Source organism: Nannobrachium achirus (assembly GCF_963921795.1).
Source record: "Nannobrachium achirus genome assembly, chromosome: 16".
Taxonomy (NCBI): Eukaryota; Metazoa; Chordata; class Actinopteri; order Myctophiformes; family Myctophidae; genus Nannobrachium; species Nannobrachium achirus.
Genome location: NC_137823.1, coordinates 58222007 through 58234823, shown reverse-complemented (window position 1 = coordinate 58234823; position 12817 = coordinate 58222007). Strand labels below are relative to the sequence as shown.

Genomic DNA, 12817 nt, shown 5'->3' with positions numbered 1-12817 from the left:
TGCACTATAGGTCAAGTCCAACAAAGTCCAAACTCCATTAATAGGCTACTGTAGGCCTATATCTTTCATTAATAGGCTACTGTAGGCCTATATCTTTCATACAATATTAAGTTCTTACTGCCCTTGAGACACATACGCACACACAGGGGCGTCACAAGGGGGGGAAAGTGGGACTGAGTTACTAGGGCCCAAGGTGGAGGGGCCTTATTTATTTTATACTTTAGCTATTGAAAAATAGCAGATATACATGCTCACAGCGCGGCACCGAGTGCCGCGCTGCGAGCTTGTAGATCTGCTATTTTTGAAAAGTCGGGAAAATGTGTGCAAATCTTTGAATATATGTATTTTTTTAAGCAAACATTTGAAACTCAAATTTTGCTTCTGGGGGGGTCACTGGAACGACATATTTTAAGATTGGGGTCCGTGGCCAAATAGGCCTACGGTACATATCATTTTGGGGGTCCTTCACATGAAAAAAGTTTGCGCACCACTGACATAGAAACATAGGGTTTTCAAAAAAGAACATAGAGGGATTTGAAATATTCAAAGACACAAATTTCACGATCTTTCAACAATAGCAGATCTACAGGCTTGCAGCGCGGCACTCGGTGCCGCGCTGCAAGCTTGTAGATCTGCTATTTTTCAATAGTTAAAGTACCCAGGGCCCAGAATTTGGTGCGACACCCCTGCACACACATAAGAGAAAGACAGTATTCAGCAGCATCTCATTATGCAAAATGTAAGCCATTTACCATGAGAGGGAGTGGGTTGTTGGCTGATTTACCACTGTTTCAGGGTTGTGGCACGAGGCGAAGCCGAGTGCCACAACCCTCGAATGGTAAATTGCTTTTCTACCACCTCTACCATATAAATGAAAGAAAACACAGCTGTAACTTGCAAGGCTATTTAGTTATACAACTGCAACACAACAGTGGGTGGGGTCCATGAGCCAACTCAAGGTTGTTGACTGATTTACCACTGTTTTAAGCCAATCAGAATCCAGAATCCGAACATGTGACCACAAAAAGTGGTAGAAATACATTTTTGAAATCTTTGAAATATAAATAAAAAGAATATTTATGAAATGAAAGCATGACAATCTCCTCCTCTGAAGCACAAAGCCAAAGGTAAGGTTGAACTATATTGCGACAAATATTTGTGTTTTTTTTTTTCTTCTAAATGTATCACAAAGCAGGAGTTACATAATTTGACAAGATGTATTTATGACTAGGAAGAGTTTAGAGGAAGGGTCTTCAACGTTTTCAGGCCAAGGACCCCTTATTTGAGAGAGAGAGATGGAGCAGGGACCCCCACAACCTGTTCATAGATTCCATATAGTTTCATCATTTGACAGCACAATCATCAGTGTATTTTGGATTCATGTCAATTTGTGTTTTCGGATATTTAACCACTTGAACTGTCAATACTTAATAAACTTGACCTTTCACTCTGTACTTAGTCTGCTCTTTTTCCCCTCTACACCAAAGCTCTATGACAAAAATAGCCGCTCTACAAGCTCACAACGCCTCGCAGCGCGAGGTGTTGTGAGCTTGTAGATCTGCTATTTTTGTCTAAGGTTCTCAGAACATGGAAGCCAGGGTTCAAGTGCTTAACATAAAAAAATCACAAAGATTTGGAGGACCCCCTGTAGTAACTCTGAGGACCCCCTGTTGAAGACCCCTGGTTTAGAGGGGCAAATAAGGCAGCTGTCCAATACGTTGATTGACTCAACCTCTGTGGATGCATAATGTGCATGTAGTCAGTTTCCAAGAAGTTATTAAATCACTGTGTTATTTATCAGATGGACTGTAATGTTTTTTGTAATGTCTTTCAAATTAGTCATGAAAAAATGTGAACCTTGCTAGTTTTCATTTTCTAGCAAGAAGTAGAAATGTTTTCGCACAATGTGACCGACTGGACCGATTTTCCATAACTGTCCTTTGCAATGTCACTCTGCACATCATGTGTACATTGTGACGTCGACGCTGAAATGATACATCGTGCTGCTTTACACAAAGGCATTTATGGTCTTATCTTTAACACGAAACTTTGGTTTTAAGTTTAAGCCATGTCAACCTAAGTAATAAGCCTCCGAAGAGCAGATGGATGGATGGAGAAAGAGAGAGACAGGGGAGAGAGAGATAGACAGAGAGAGAGAGAGAGAGAGAGAGAAGGGCAGAAACTGAATACATGACAAGAAGGCAGGGATTCAGGAATGATGCAATCTGTCAACTGGCGCTCAAAAATGTACAAAATATTTTCATGGTGACACGGAAGCCCTAACACTCCGGGCTGACTGGCCAATAGGAGTCCATTCGGGGACTGCGATCGTGTCAACGGCGTCAGGACTGAAATATAACTCTGCACACAGTGCTGGGTCAATACCATGATTATGAAATGATGCTAAGAGTGCTTCACACACACAAAAAAATACGTTAATAAATGCGCTGGTTGCGTCACTCATGTCTGTTGTCAAGGAAATAACAGTCTTCGTGATGGCGTATACTCAGGCCTAACAAACGCAGGCCACAGTTCCTAAGCACAAAACTCCCCACGCTGTTGTCACATTGGATTAGAAGCAGAACGGTGACTCTCTCGCCCAGTAAAACCACCACTGGGAGATGCGGGCCACTCTAGATAACTACGGGACCGCAGAGGATTGTCTATAAAGATCTCATAAAGATGTGTTTAAGAGCCAGCGTGTGCAGGCAGCAGCGCTGCACTCCACTAACAGGCCCACGATATCGTCGTTGTCGGGTTGGAAACCTCGTATCTCCCAAGTTGAATTTTTGCACGTTCTTTCGCAAAGCAAAGCCCTGCGTCATCATACAAGGCAGTCGCACAAAAGTAGTGAAAACAGCAGATCTACAAGCACACAACGCCTCGCGGTGTCGAGGCGTTGTGTGCTTGTGGATCGGCTGTATTCACTAAATCGTTTTTAAAACGATAAATGCAAAACGAACGGTTTTGGACATACAAGGTTTTCACCCGACAACGACGCTACGCAGAGATGGAGGGATAGAGAGATATGAGGAGGAGGAGGAGGAGGAGGGGCCAGAGGTCTGAAGGGAGAGCGCGGACGGACGGATGGATTAAATATTTCAAAGCCCGGGGCGGCGGTTTGGAGAGAACATCAGAGTGGTGGGATGGCAGCGCGAGGTATAAAGGGGTTGAGTTAGGGGGGCTTGGAGTGCTGTGTGTGTGTGTGTGTGTGCGTGTGTGTGCGTGCATGTGTGTGTGTGTGTGTGTGTGTGTGTGTGTGTGTGTGTGCGCAAGCACGCAAGGGCGTCACAGGGGGGGAGGGGGGGAGTGGGACTAAGTCACTATGGCCCAAGGTGGAGGGGCCTTCATTATTTTATACTTTAGCTATTGAAACATAAGCAGATATACCGAGTGCCGCGCTGCGAGCTTGTAGATCTACTATTTTTGAAAAGTTGTGAAAATGTCTTTTTTAAGCCAACTGCATTTTTGCTTCTGGGGGGTCCCTGGAAGAAAATATTTTGAGATGGGGGTCCGTGGCCAAATACATACAATTTTGGGGGTCCTTCAAATAAAAAAAGCTTGAGCACCAGTCCACAAAACATAGGTTTTTCAAAAAAAACTTCCAAGACGATTTTTCAAAAATAGCAGATCTACAAGCTCGCAGCGCGGCACTCGGTGCCGCGCTGCGAGCTTGTATATCTGCTATTTTTCAACAGTTAAAAGCACAAAATAACGCAGTGAATCCTTGTATCCAGGGCCCAGAATTCAGTGCGACACCCCTGTGAGCGTGTGTGTGTGTGTATGTGTGTGTGTGTGCGTCCAACAGCCAATCAGTGGAAGGAGAATCCGGAGGCGGGCAGGCCTCCACACCATTGGCTGATAAACGTCAGGACATCCTGGCATTCTGGACTGTGAGTGGTCTGGAAGAGAGAGAGGGACATGTGCAACAGCCAATCAAAAAACACACTCAGGGACACATGGTATGCTGCTTGTTGTGTGGTGCAGATGAGAGTGTATTTTGCGAGTGAAAACGTCTGTCTGTGTGTGTGTGTGTGTGTGTGTGTGTGTGTGTGTGTGTGTGTGTGTGTGTGTGTGTGTGTGTGTGTGTCTGTGTGTGTGTCTGTGTGTGTGTGTTGTCATGGAAATGATGAAGTGTGTAGTAAAACATTTAATGAACAAAAATATGATTTGATCTATGACTCTATGTCAGTCATACTGTGTGACTATTAGGCGTCACTGTTTCCCGGGGCACAATGCATGAGTGGATGTCCTGCAGCTGCTGACATATTCTTGATATAGCATAGTGATGTGAGCAGGGACGTGCTGGGCCCCTGATTCAGCCCGGGAAAAAGAGTTGGAGAGGCCCTCATTGCGCGCTATAGAGAGATATCTCTCTCTACAGTATATCGCTGCTGCTACTCAAAGATTTGCCATTTCAGATCATGACAAGTGACAAGCCAGTGGGCCAACTACTGTACATGAGTTATATTTCGTCGTTGTCGGGTGGAAACCTTGTATGTCCAAAACCGTTTGTTTTGTATTTATCATTTTAAAAATGATTTAAACTAGTGAAAACAGCCAATCTACAAGCACACAACGCCTCGCACCGCGAGGCGTTGTGTGCTTGTAGATCTGCTGTTTTCACTAATTTTGTGCAACAGCCTTATATGATGAAGCAGGGCTTTGCTTTGCGAAAAAATGTATACATTTGAAACTTGGAGATACGAGGTTTCTGCCCGACAGTGACGATTTACTTTGTTGGCCGTCCAGCCCCCAAAATGGAATGAAGGCCGACATTTTATTTTTAATTTTTTCCTAATGGCCGGCCTGGACCGGCCGGGAATGAACCTGCCATTCGGGAGTTGTCCCGGTTTTCCCAATGGCCAGCACGTCCCTGGATGTGAGTTCCTATATCCTGGTTCTCGTAATGTATTGTCACCTATGACTTCCTATGTTGTGGGTGGGGGTTTAACATAACCATTTGATTCTGTTTGGTAGGCCTGGCCTTATAAGAGTATATAGCTGACAGTATGACTTGTATAAGGAACTGTACCCAGGGAGCGGTGGGATTGGACTGAGGCCATGAGGCCGTTAGGGCAGACAAGGTTGAAGCCTTGTGATTGTCATATTCTGTTTAAATGGACTTGTTGCTATTTTCTCTAAATAAACCAAACATCTACAACTCGTCACCTTGGATTGGACTCCATATTTCTCTTTTACAGTGTGTGTGTGTGTGTGTGTGTGTGTGTGTGCGTGTGTGTGTGTGTGTGTGTATGGCGGCTTTTCCGTGCCACATGGACGTTGCTACACTCGCGCGCACGCATTCGATTTTATCTGTGTTGTACTGAACGCATGAACGTCTCCTGTCATTTTCAAATGGCTTTTGAATCAGAACGCGCAAACGTCGCCGGCACGCGTCCCTGTGTGCCTTCTCTTTTGTGCCTCACAGGGGAACGCGAGGTCGCGTAGTGTTAGGCGTTTGTGGCGAACGCATGTGTTAACGCACGCATACATCTAATGGCCATGTGGCCATCATGCGTGAGACGACACGGTCAAATGCAGCGCCGCCATGAACTGTACGCGTGATTGACTTGTTGCTCTGCTCTGGAACGCACGTGTGAGATGTGTGCCACCCATTTGATTCTCAGCGCTAAACCTGCGTGTGTGTGTGTAGACGTGTATATCAAATAAAACATCCAGACGTTCATGCGAGCATGCGTTGGTCTGTCTCCACTGTGGGCTGCATGCTCTCTGTGCTCCTTGGCTGACGTAGCAAATTTGCTTTATATAGGCCTATTTGAATTGGGATAAAATACAGACCCTCAAGGACCACCGGTGGTCCTTTGGTGAGTTGGTGGTCCTGGTGGTCCCCCCCCCAAGGACCACCGTTGGCCAAGGACCACCGTTGGTCCTTGGGGGAAGTTCCAAGTGGTCCACAGCTAAATTATGGAGAGTTGTTAACCAAATGGATCTTTTAAATCTTTAGAGTATAAAGTGAAACCAAATAGATTTCGTTTCATTTTCTGGAAACACCCCGCCATTCCGAATATATTATTTATTATTATTTGGGCGATGATGTGATGTTGAAATGTAACTTTCAGATCAGCGCATGCATGAGTCACGGCCTTGCGCCCTGCTGGTTGGGACTAATATATTAAGTAGAAGTGTGTTGTGTTTATGGACTAAAATAACAGATGCTGGTTATTTTATTTGTTTTGCCCATTTTTATATTTGCATTTTAACAAAATGTTTTAATCCTTGACTGATTGAGACTATACATATTTCGTTAATTTATTTATATTTATTTATTTATTTATTTATTTATTTAACTGTTTTTGTTTTGTTTGGTGTTCCTAAGTTGAGCCCTTCGGAATGGCTGCCTTCTGGTTAAGTTGTCAGTTAAATTGCTTTATTTATTATTTGTTTAGTTCTGTTCAGTTATGTTGTGTTTAGACCTTTATTTCGTTATTTGTTTGTTTTGTTTAGTTGTTAACTTGTTGTTAACTCTGAGCAGCGGCCTGGCCTGCCGGGCTCAATTTGTCACGCACATGTCGGGCTTTGGGCTGGGTCGGGCTTGAGAAAAATAAATAAAGAAAAAAATTGGCAAGATCTGTGCTTTGCATCCCGGCCAGCAGCAGTTCCAGTGAACGGGTTTTCAGCGCTGCGGGCAGAACCATCTCCGAGCGAAGGACATCGTTGAACGATTTTCTTCATCACAATTTATAAGATCGGTGAGTACAGCCTAGCCTTTAACTGTTGGCAATATATACCCAATGGCCAACGTAGAATGTAGTCATCTTGGTCTCTTGTGATCTTATCATTTATTTATAAATGTATTTTATTTAATTTCAGCTGCTTGCTGTCTGATTGGATTATTCGCCGGTGCGGCCTCCCGGCGCGGCCTTGCGCCCAGCGCTGGATTTTTGGGACTATTAAACTGAACGAATAAGTGTTGATTCATACAAAGAAAAGTGCTGTGTTACGGACTAAAATAACAAATGCTGTTTATTTTATTTGTTTAGCCTATTTATATACTTTAATTTAACCAGGGAATGGGAATGTTTCGTTGCTTGACTGATTAAGGCTATTCATTCTAATATTTTATACACATACTTAACTTGAGATTGTTTATTTTAATTGCACAAATGTCGCACAACGCAAACTCAAAGGATTGTTCATTGTTAAATTGTCCTCGGGAGTCGGGACCTGTTTCACAATTGAATAAAGACAGTTGGAAAGGGGTATCATGTCTCTGTTCTTCACCAATATTTAAAATGTAATGAAAACAAAAGGCCGCCGCTACACGCACTCTGCAATTAAGCTTGTTTAGAAAAATGTCGGTCTTCGGGCCGGGCCGGTCTCCAATTGTCAATTATGTATCGGGCTTTGGGTTAGGGTTAGGTTACATTAGATTTCTGACCATTCTGGCCGCCTCCTCCCCTCATTGATTTAATTTCTGATCACCCCTCCCTCCATCGCACATAGTGTATTATTTGTGAGGAGTTGCTCACATTTAGATGAAAGGAAAGTGCTTCTGGAGTCACTTGTATATCATATATAGGCTATAGGCTAATATAATATAGGCCGATGTGTGGGTCTCTCGCCCTAGCTCGCGCGCGCTGCTCTCTGTGCCAAATCATGTCCAAATGGAGACGCTTTTGCGCAGCGAGTGAGCCAGCGGAGGGCAAGACGAGGGGCAGAGAGAGAGAGAGAGAGAGAGAGAGAGAGAGAGAGACAGACGTTGTCCTCTTCGTAGATATTCATATCTTGCTAAAGTATTTTCTGTCTGGTTTATTGCTGGTAGATTTTGCGAGACTCTCCCGCCGCCGCTGGTTTTATTTTTTGATTGCCCGTTTACGAACGTTGACCGCTGATAAATAGGCTAATGCGGCGCTTGCGGGGGTCCTGCGGTTACACACAGGGAGATGGAGGAGGCATTATTATGCAGCTTGGATACATTCATGTCCCTGGACAGACGTGCACGGACGATTCCTTGTTTCGGATGACAAAGTGCAGTGCGAGCGCAAACGTATCAATTAAATATGCAAGAATGTGGCAACTTCACCCCTCCCATTCGCACGACTAAACCGAATTATATTATGAGAATGTGGCCTCACCATTTAGGCCTACTGCTAATCTGCATAGATTCTCTGCCATTCCGCCATTTTTTTTGTACCATGCATGTTCCAAGCTCCTCCATGCTCCGGTTTAGATAACTACTGTACAACGCATTTGCCCTTCGCAATAGGGCCAGGTCTGTCTGTCTGTCTGTCTGTCTGTCTGTCTGTCTGTCTGTCTGTCACGCAGCAATGCATGCATGCGCTCAGCGGAGAGGCAGCCCCTTGCCTAGTTAGTAAAGCCTGGTGTGCGAGGTTACCTAGTTAGTAGTATAGTAATAAGGGTAATAATAACCCCTCCCCCTCTCTCTCTTTCCTTTAGTTGTCTTGTTATAGGCATATAGGCATAAAACGTACGGCTAAAGTGGATCAATGGATGTTTTATAATATAATAGGCCTAATCATATCTTTTAATTACCTCAACATTTTACTTGAGTATACAGTATAAGTAAATCTACTTAGTTACTTTGCCCCACTGCGCCCAGTGAGAGCAGAGAGAGAGAGAGAGAGAGAGAGAGAGAGAGAGAGAGAGAGAGAGAGAGAGAGAGAGAGATCTCGGCAAGCGCCGAGGTCCATTTGGTTACCAACTGTCCAACTCCATCATTAATAAGCTGGGGATTGTGGACCACCTCAAGCCTCAAGGACCACTGGTGGTATTTGAAGCAGATGATCAGATCGTGCAAAACTCGGAATACCCCGAAACGCTTTGCGTGGTGTCACAGGCGAGAGAGATGAAGCAGGGATCCCCACAACCTTCATAGATTCCATATAGTGTCATTGTTTGACAGCACAATCATTTTTTTTGCGCAGCCTCCTCGCCAGCATGGTGCTTTAAAACGGCGAAATTAAACAAATATAGGCCTATTCGCTATATAAATATTTTGTTCGTGGGCCTGTGTTTCGCCGTTAATAGTTCTCCTTGGCTTTATTTATTTTTTCCTATAGGCCTACGCCAATGTAATGTGCACAGGAGTATTTTAGTTGCACAAAAAACAACCGCTCGCCCAGAACGAACCAACGGCGCAGTACAAAACCAAGGCAGGCAGGGTCCATTTGGTTTCATTTTACGCTCTCAAGAGTTAAGGGTCTATATAGTTCCGTTTGGTTACTCTCCATATTTTAACTGGAGATCACCTGCATGGAAACCCTAACCCCTCAAGGACCAACACAGCACTGGTGGTCCCCGGACCACTGGTTGAGACCCACTGCTGTAGACTCAATATACTGTAATCATATCGAACAAAAATAAATACCCTATGAATTCAATGAAATGTCGGCTTGACAAGTGTAACGCTGACACTGCATGTGTAATGGATGTGTAATGAATGGATGGATGAAATAATAAAATGTACTTTTCATCATGTCTGTTGCTAAGGTATGGCAACATGACTGGTGTCTTGCACGCACGCGAGGGCGCGCGTGCAAGACACCAGTCATGTTGCCATACCTTAGCTTTTGCTGAACTGACGCCACTGGTAAACCCCGACTCTGCAGGGTCTCCAGCGAACAAGACAGCACTGATTTGGGACAAGCGCTAGAGCTGCAGGCAGCTCGCCCCGTGTTGCGTATCTATAGCAGATATACAAGCTCATAGCGTGGTGAATTGCGTGAGCTTGTAGCTCTGATATTTTCAACGCGCGCCACCATCGTACGACGAATAGGCTGATTTTTAACAGCACACAGCACAGAAGAAGCAGCCCGCAGCACGCTCACCCTTCGGGATTTAATAAACCACGCTGACAGATCATGATACAAAAATTATGATTTGTTTTAATGGTTGTAGCCTACTACTTTAACCAAATAATAATAATAATAATAGGCTTAAATCTGATAAAATAGCCCAAAGGGAGCCACATGATAAAATAGCCTATATAAGGGAGACATTTTCCCAGCCGGTCACAGTGTCCGGTGCCGGTGGACTTTATAATTACCGGCCAATTAAACATTTTAACGGTCAATGGCACAACGTATGCTTCGCCAATATCTTTATATATACAGACAGACAGACAGACATAGAGAGAGGGGGGGGGGGAGAGAGAGAGAGAGAGAGAGAGAGAGAGAGAGAGAGAGAGAGAGAGAGAGAGAGAGAGAGAGAGAGAGAGAGAGGTAATGTTCATGAATCATGGAGACTTGTAGAGGATTGATTGAATAGCCATTAGACACCTGGCACCCCCTCAAGAACCACTGGGGGGCCCCGGACCACTGGTTGAAATCCACTGTCAGTAAGAAAGTAATGACGTGCTGCCGTGCATATCACCGAAAAAAAAAAAAAAAAGAAAAAGTAGGCCTATACCTCTGCCCTCATGAAAGTCAGGCAAGACTGACGTTAACCTTTATTTTATTTAGAACATAAGATGAAACCAAATGGACCCTTGTGTTCATGAATGAGTTAGAGCTTAAAATGAATAGGCTACAATGAAACCATAAGAATCACTGTACATTTACAGACATTTTTTATTTATTTATTTATTTACAAGACGCGTCACGCGTACCTCCGTGGCTGCATGGCATCGTTACAGGACACGGGACGCGTACCATCGCAGAGCAATCGTGTGCACCACGAGTGCCACTGGAGCAGAACTAACGCATGCATGCACGCACGCATATGTAAACAAAAAGCCATGCTGCCCCGTGCGTCGCTGCGCTGAAGAGGCACGGAAAAGCCGCCATAGTGTGTGTGTGTGCGTGTGCGTGTGCGTGCGTGCATGTCTACTCTGTTTGGGAACCAGGAGGGCTAAGTGTGGTCTACTTCAGGGGGTCTTCAACGTTTTCAGGCCAAGGACCCCCTTAGCTGAGAGGGAGTTACAGCAGGGACCCCCTCTACATATTCGATTTCACAGCTAGATTCATAGACTTGTTTGACAGCACTGTCATCTGTCAGTGTTGGATTTGTGTTAAAGGAGTAGTTCACCCCCAAAATGACTTTTTTTCTATTGATTACTCATGCCATGGAGAGTAGAGTTCAATAATATTTTTTGGTTTTTGTCACATTCCTATGACAAATTTTATTCGAGTAAATGTACCCCCATTGATTCCGGATGGGGACCCGTTTCGAAACGGGTCCCCATCCGGAACGAATGGGGGTAAATTTATTGTTATCACATTTTTGTCTTAGGAATGCGACAAAAAACTAAAAATATTATTGAACTCCAGTCTCCATGGCGTGACTAATCAATAGAAAAAAAGTCATTTTGGGGGTGAACTACTCCTTTAATGTGTTTTTCTTTCAGACATTTAAATTGTCGATACTAAGTAAACCTTAAGCAGATCTACAAGCTCTGCTGCGAGGCGTTGAGAGCTTGTAGATCGGCTATTTTTGGCTGAAGTTCTCCACAGAATCGGGATGTGAGGGTTCAAGTTGTTAATTTAAAACAATTATCCCATCAATCAAAGATTCGAAGGCCCCCCTGTAGTAACTCTGAGGACCCCCTACTAGGGGTCCTGTGGACCCCCTGTCGAAGACCCCTGGTCTACTTTGCTAATCACACCTGTGAAATGTTGGGAGGACTGCGTGCTGAGCGAGGATGAGATAAAGTAGTGAACCATCATTAGCCAAGGTCTCTAAAGATTCATACGCTATTACAGCATATCAGAGCTGGGTTGCGAACGCGCGCGTGTGTGTGTGTGTGTGTGTGTGTGTGTGTGTGTGTGTGTGTGTGTGTGTTTGGGAGGGGGGCGGGGGGGGGGGTGCAGTATGATCAAAGGTGTGGATCAATTATGAATCAAACAAGGTCCTTGCTTCACGCTGTTCAGCGGAGGCTGCATCATGAGAACGGCTGGATGGGAATCTTCCCCGCTCTTATTCAAACTCTCCTGGGCCCCACTTAATGCACCCCTAAAACTCTCCTTCACAGCACAGCTCACGTTAATTGCGGTTTGGGCCGCTTAAGTTCTTTTCTTTTCAAACTGAAAGCTTCATACGGTTGTTTGTGTTGAGTTGATAACTCGTCAAAGTCCTTTGAGGTCACTGAACTCCCCATAGCTTAATTAACTCATTCGTAGTTTACGGCCGAGGAGCCCGAAGATTTTTCTATGTCTTTCACTGCTGGCTTCTCCTACCTGTTAACGCGGGCGCTAATCCAGTTCCCATCGTACTTTTTCAATTGATCAATAAGTTCTCCATCTGTAAGCCGTGGTGTTTACACAGAAAGCTAACGGGCCGTAATAGAGGACGGACCATCCGCTTCCGGTTTGCGGCCTCAATGTTAATCGGTCCGTTCAATACTGTGTCCGTGTAGAAACCGATCCCGGAGCATTAGTTCCGGCCTATTTTAGTTCGGCTTCGATAAATTATTATTTTTTAATTAAAGCTTATTAAATCTTCAGGTTCCTCGGGCATGGCAGAGAAGCCCTACAAAGGGGTATTTTTTTGGCAGAGGTTGAGTTAAGAACAAATAAATCAGGTTGGAACTGTTAGTACAAATAAGGAATTTAAGCTTTTTAAAGGGGATTTCCTACCAAAAATAAATATGCATCTTATTTTCCTAAGCATACTGAAAGTTAAAATGTAGTCAAAATGCTTCAATTTAGAGAGCAGATGTAATTTTCAATTTGCTAGCCTTCAAGTTAGTTATTTTCAAATCTGGCGGGCTCTTCCTGGAACACTGCTGTTCAAAATATATCAACATCACTTTATAAACTAACGGCCGAAAAAGCCGCCCTCCTCTCATTGAAAATGAATTACTAGGAGGCGGTGACCGCGCCTAGTCTGGTGGGCA

General features: G+C 44.3%; 1 protein-coding gene across 1 annotated transcript in view; it reads right to left on the bottom strand.

Annotated features, from left to right (window-relative positions):
* Nucleotides 1–3812: 3812 nt before the first annotated feature.
* Nucleotides 3813–12817, bottom strand: part of LOC308300550 (intraflagellar transport protein 172 homolog) — a gene marked incomplete at both ends in the record, with an annotated part of 112140 nt that continues 103135 nt past the window's right edge. The window contains one exon of the mRNA XM_080744410.1: nt 3813–3902. Within this exon, the coding sequence (XP_080600536.1) occupies nt 3813–3902 (90 nt within the window). The remainder of the gene's footprint in view (nt 3903–12817) is intronic.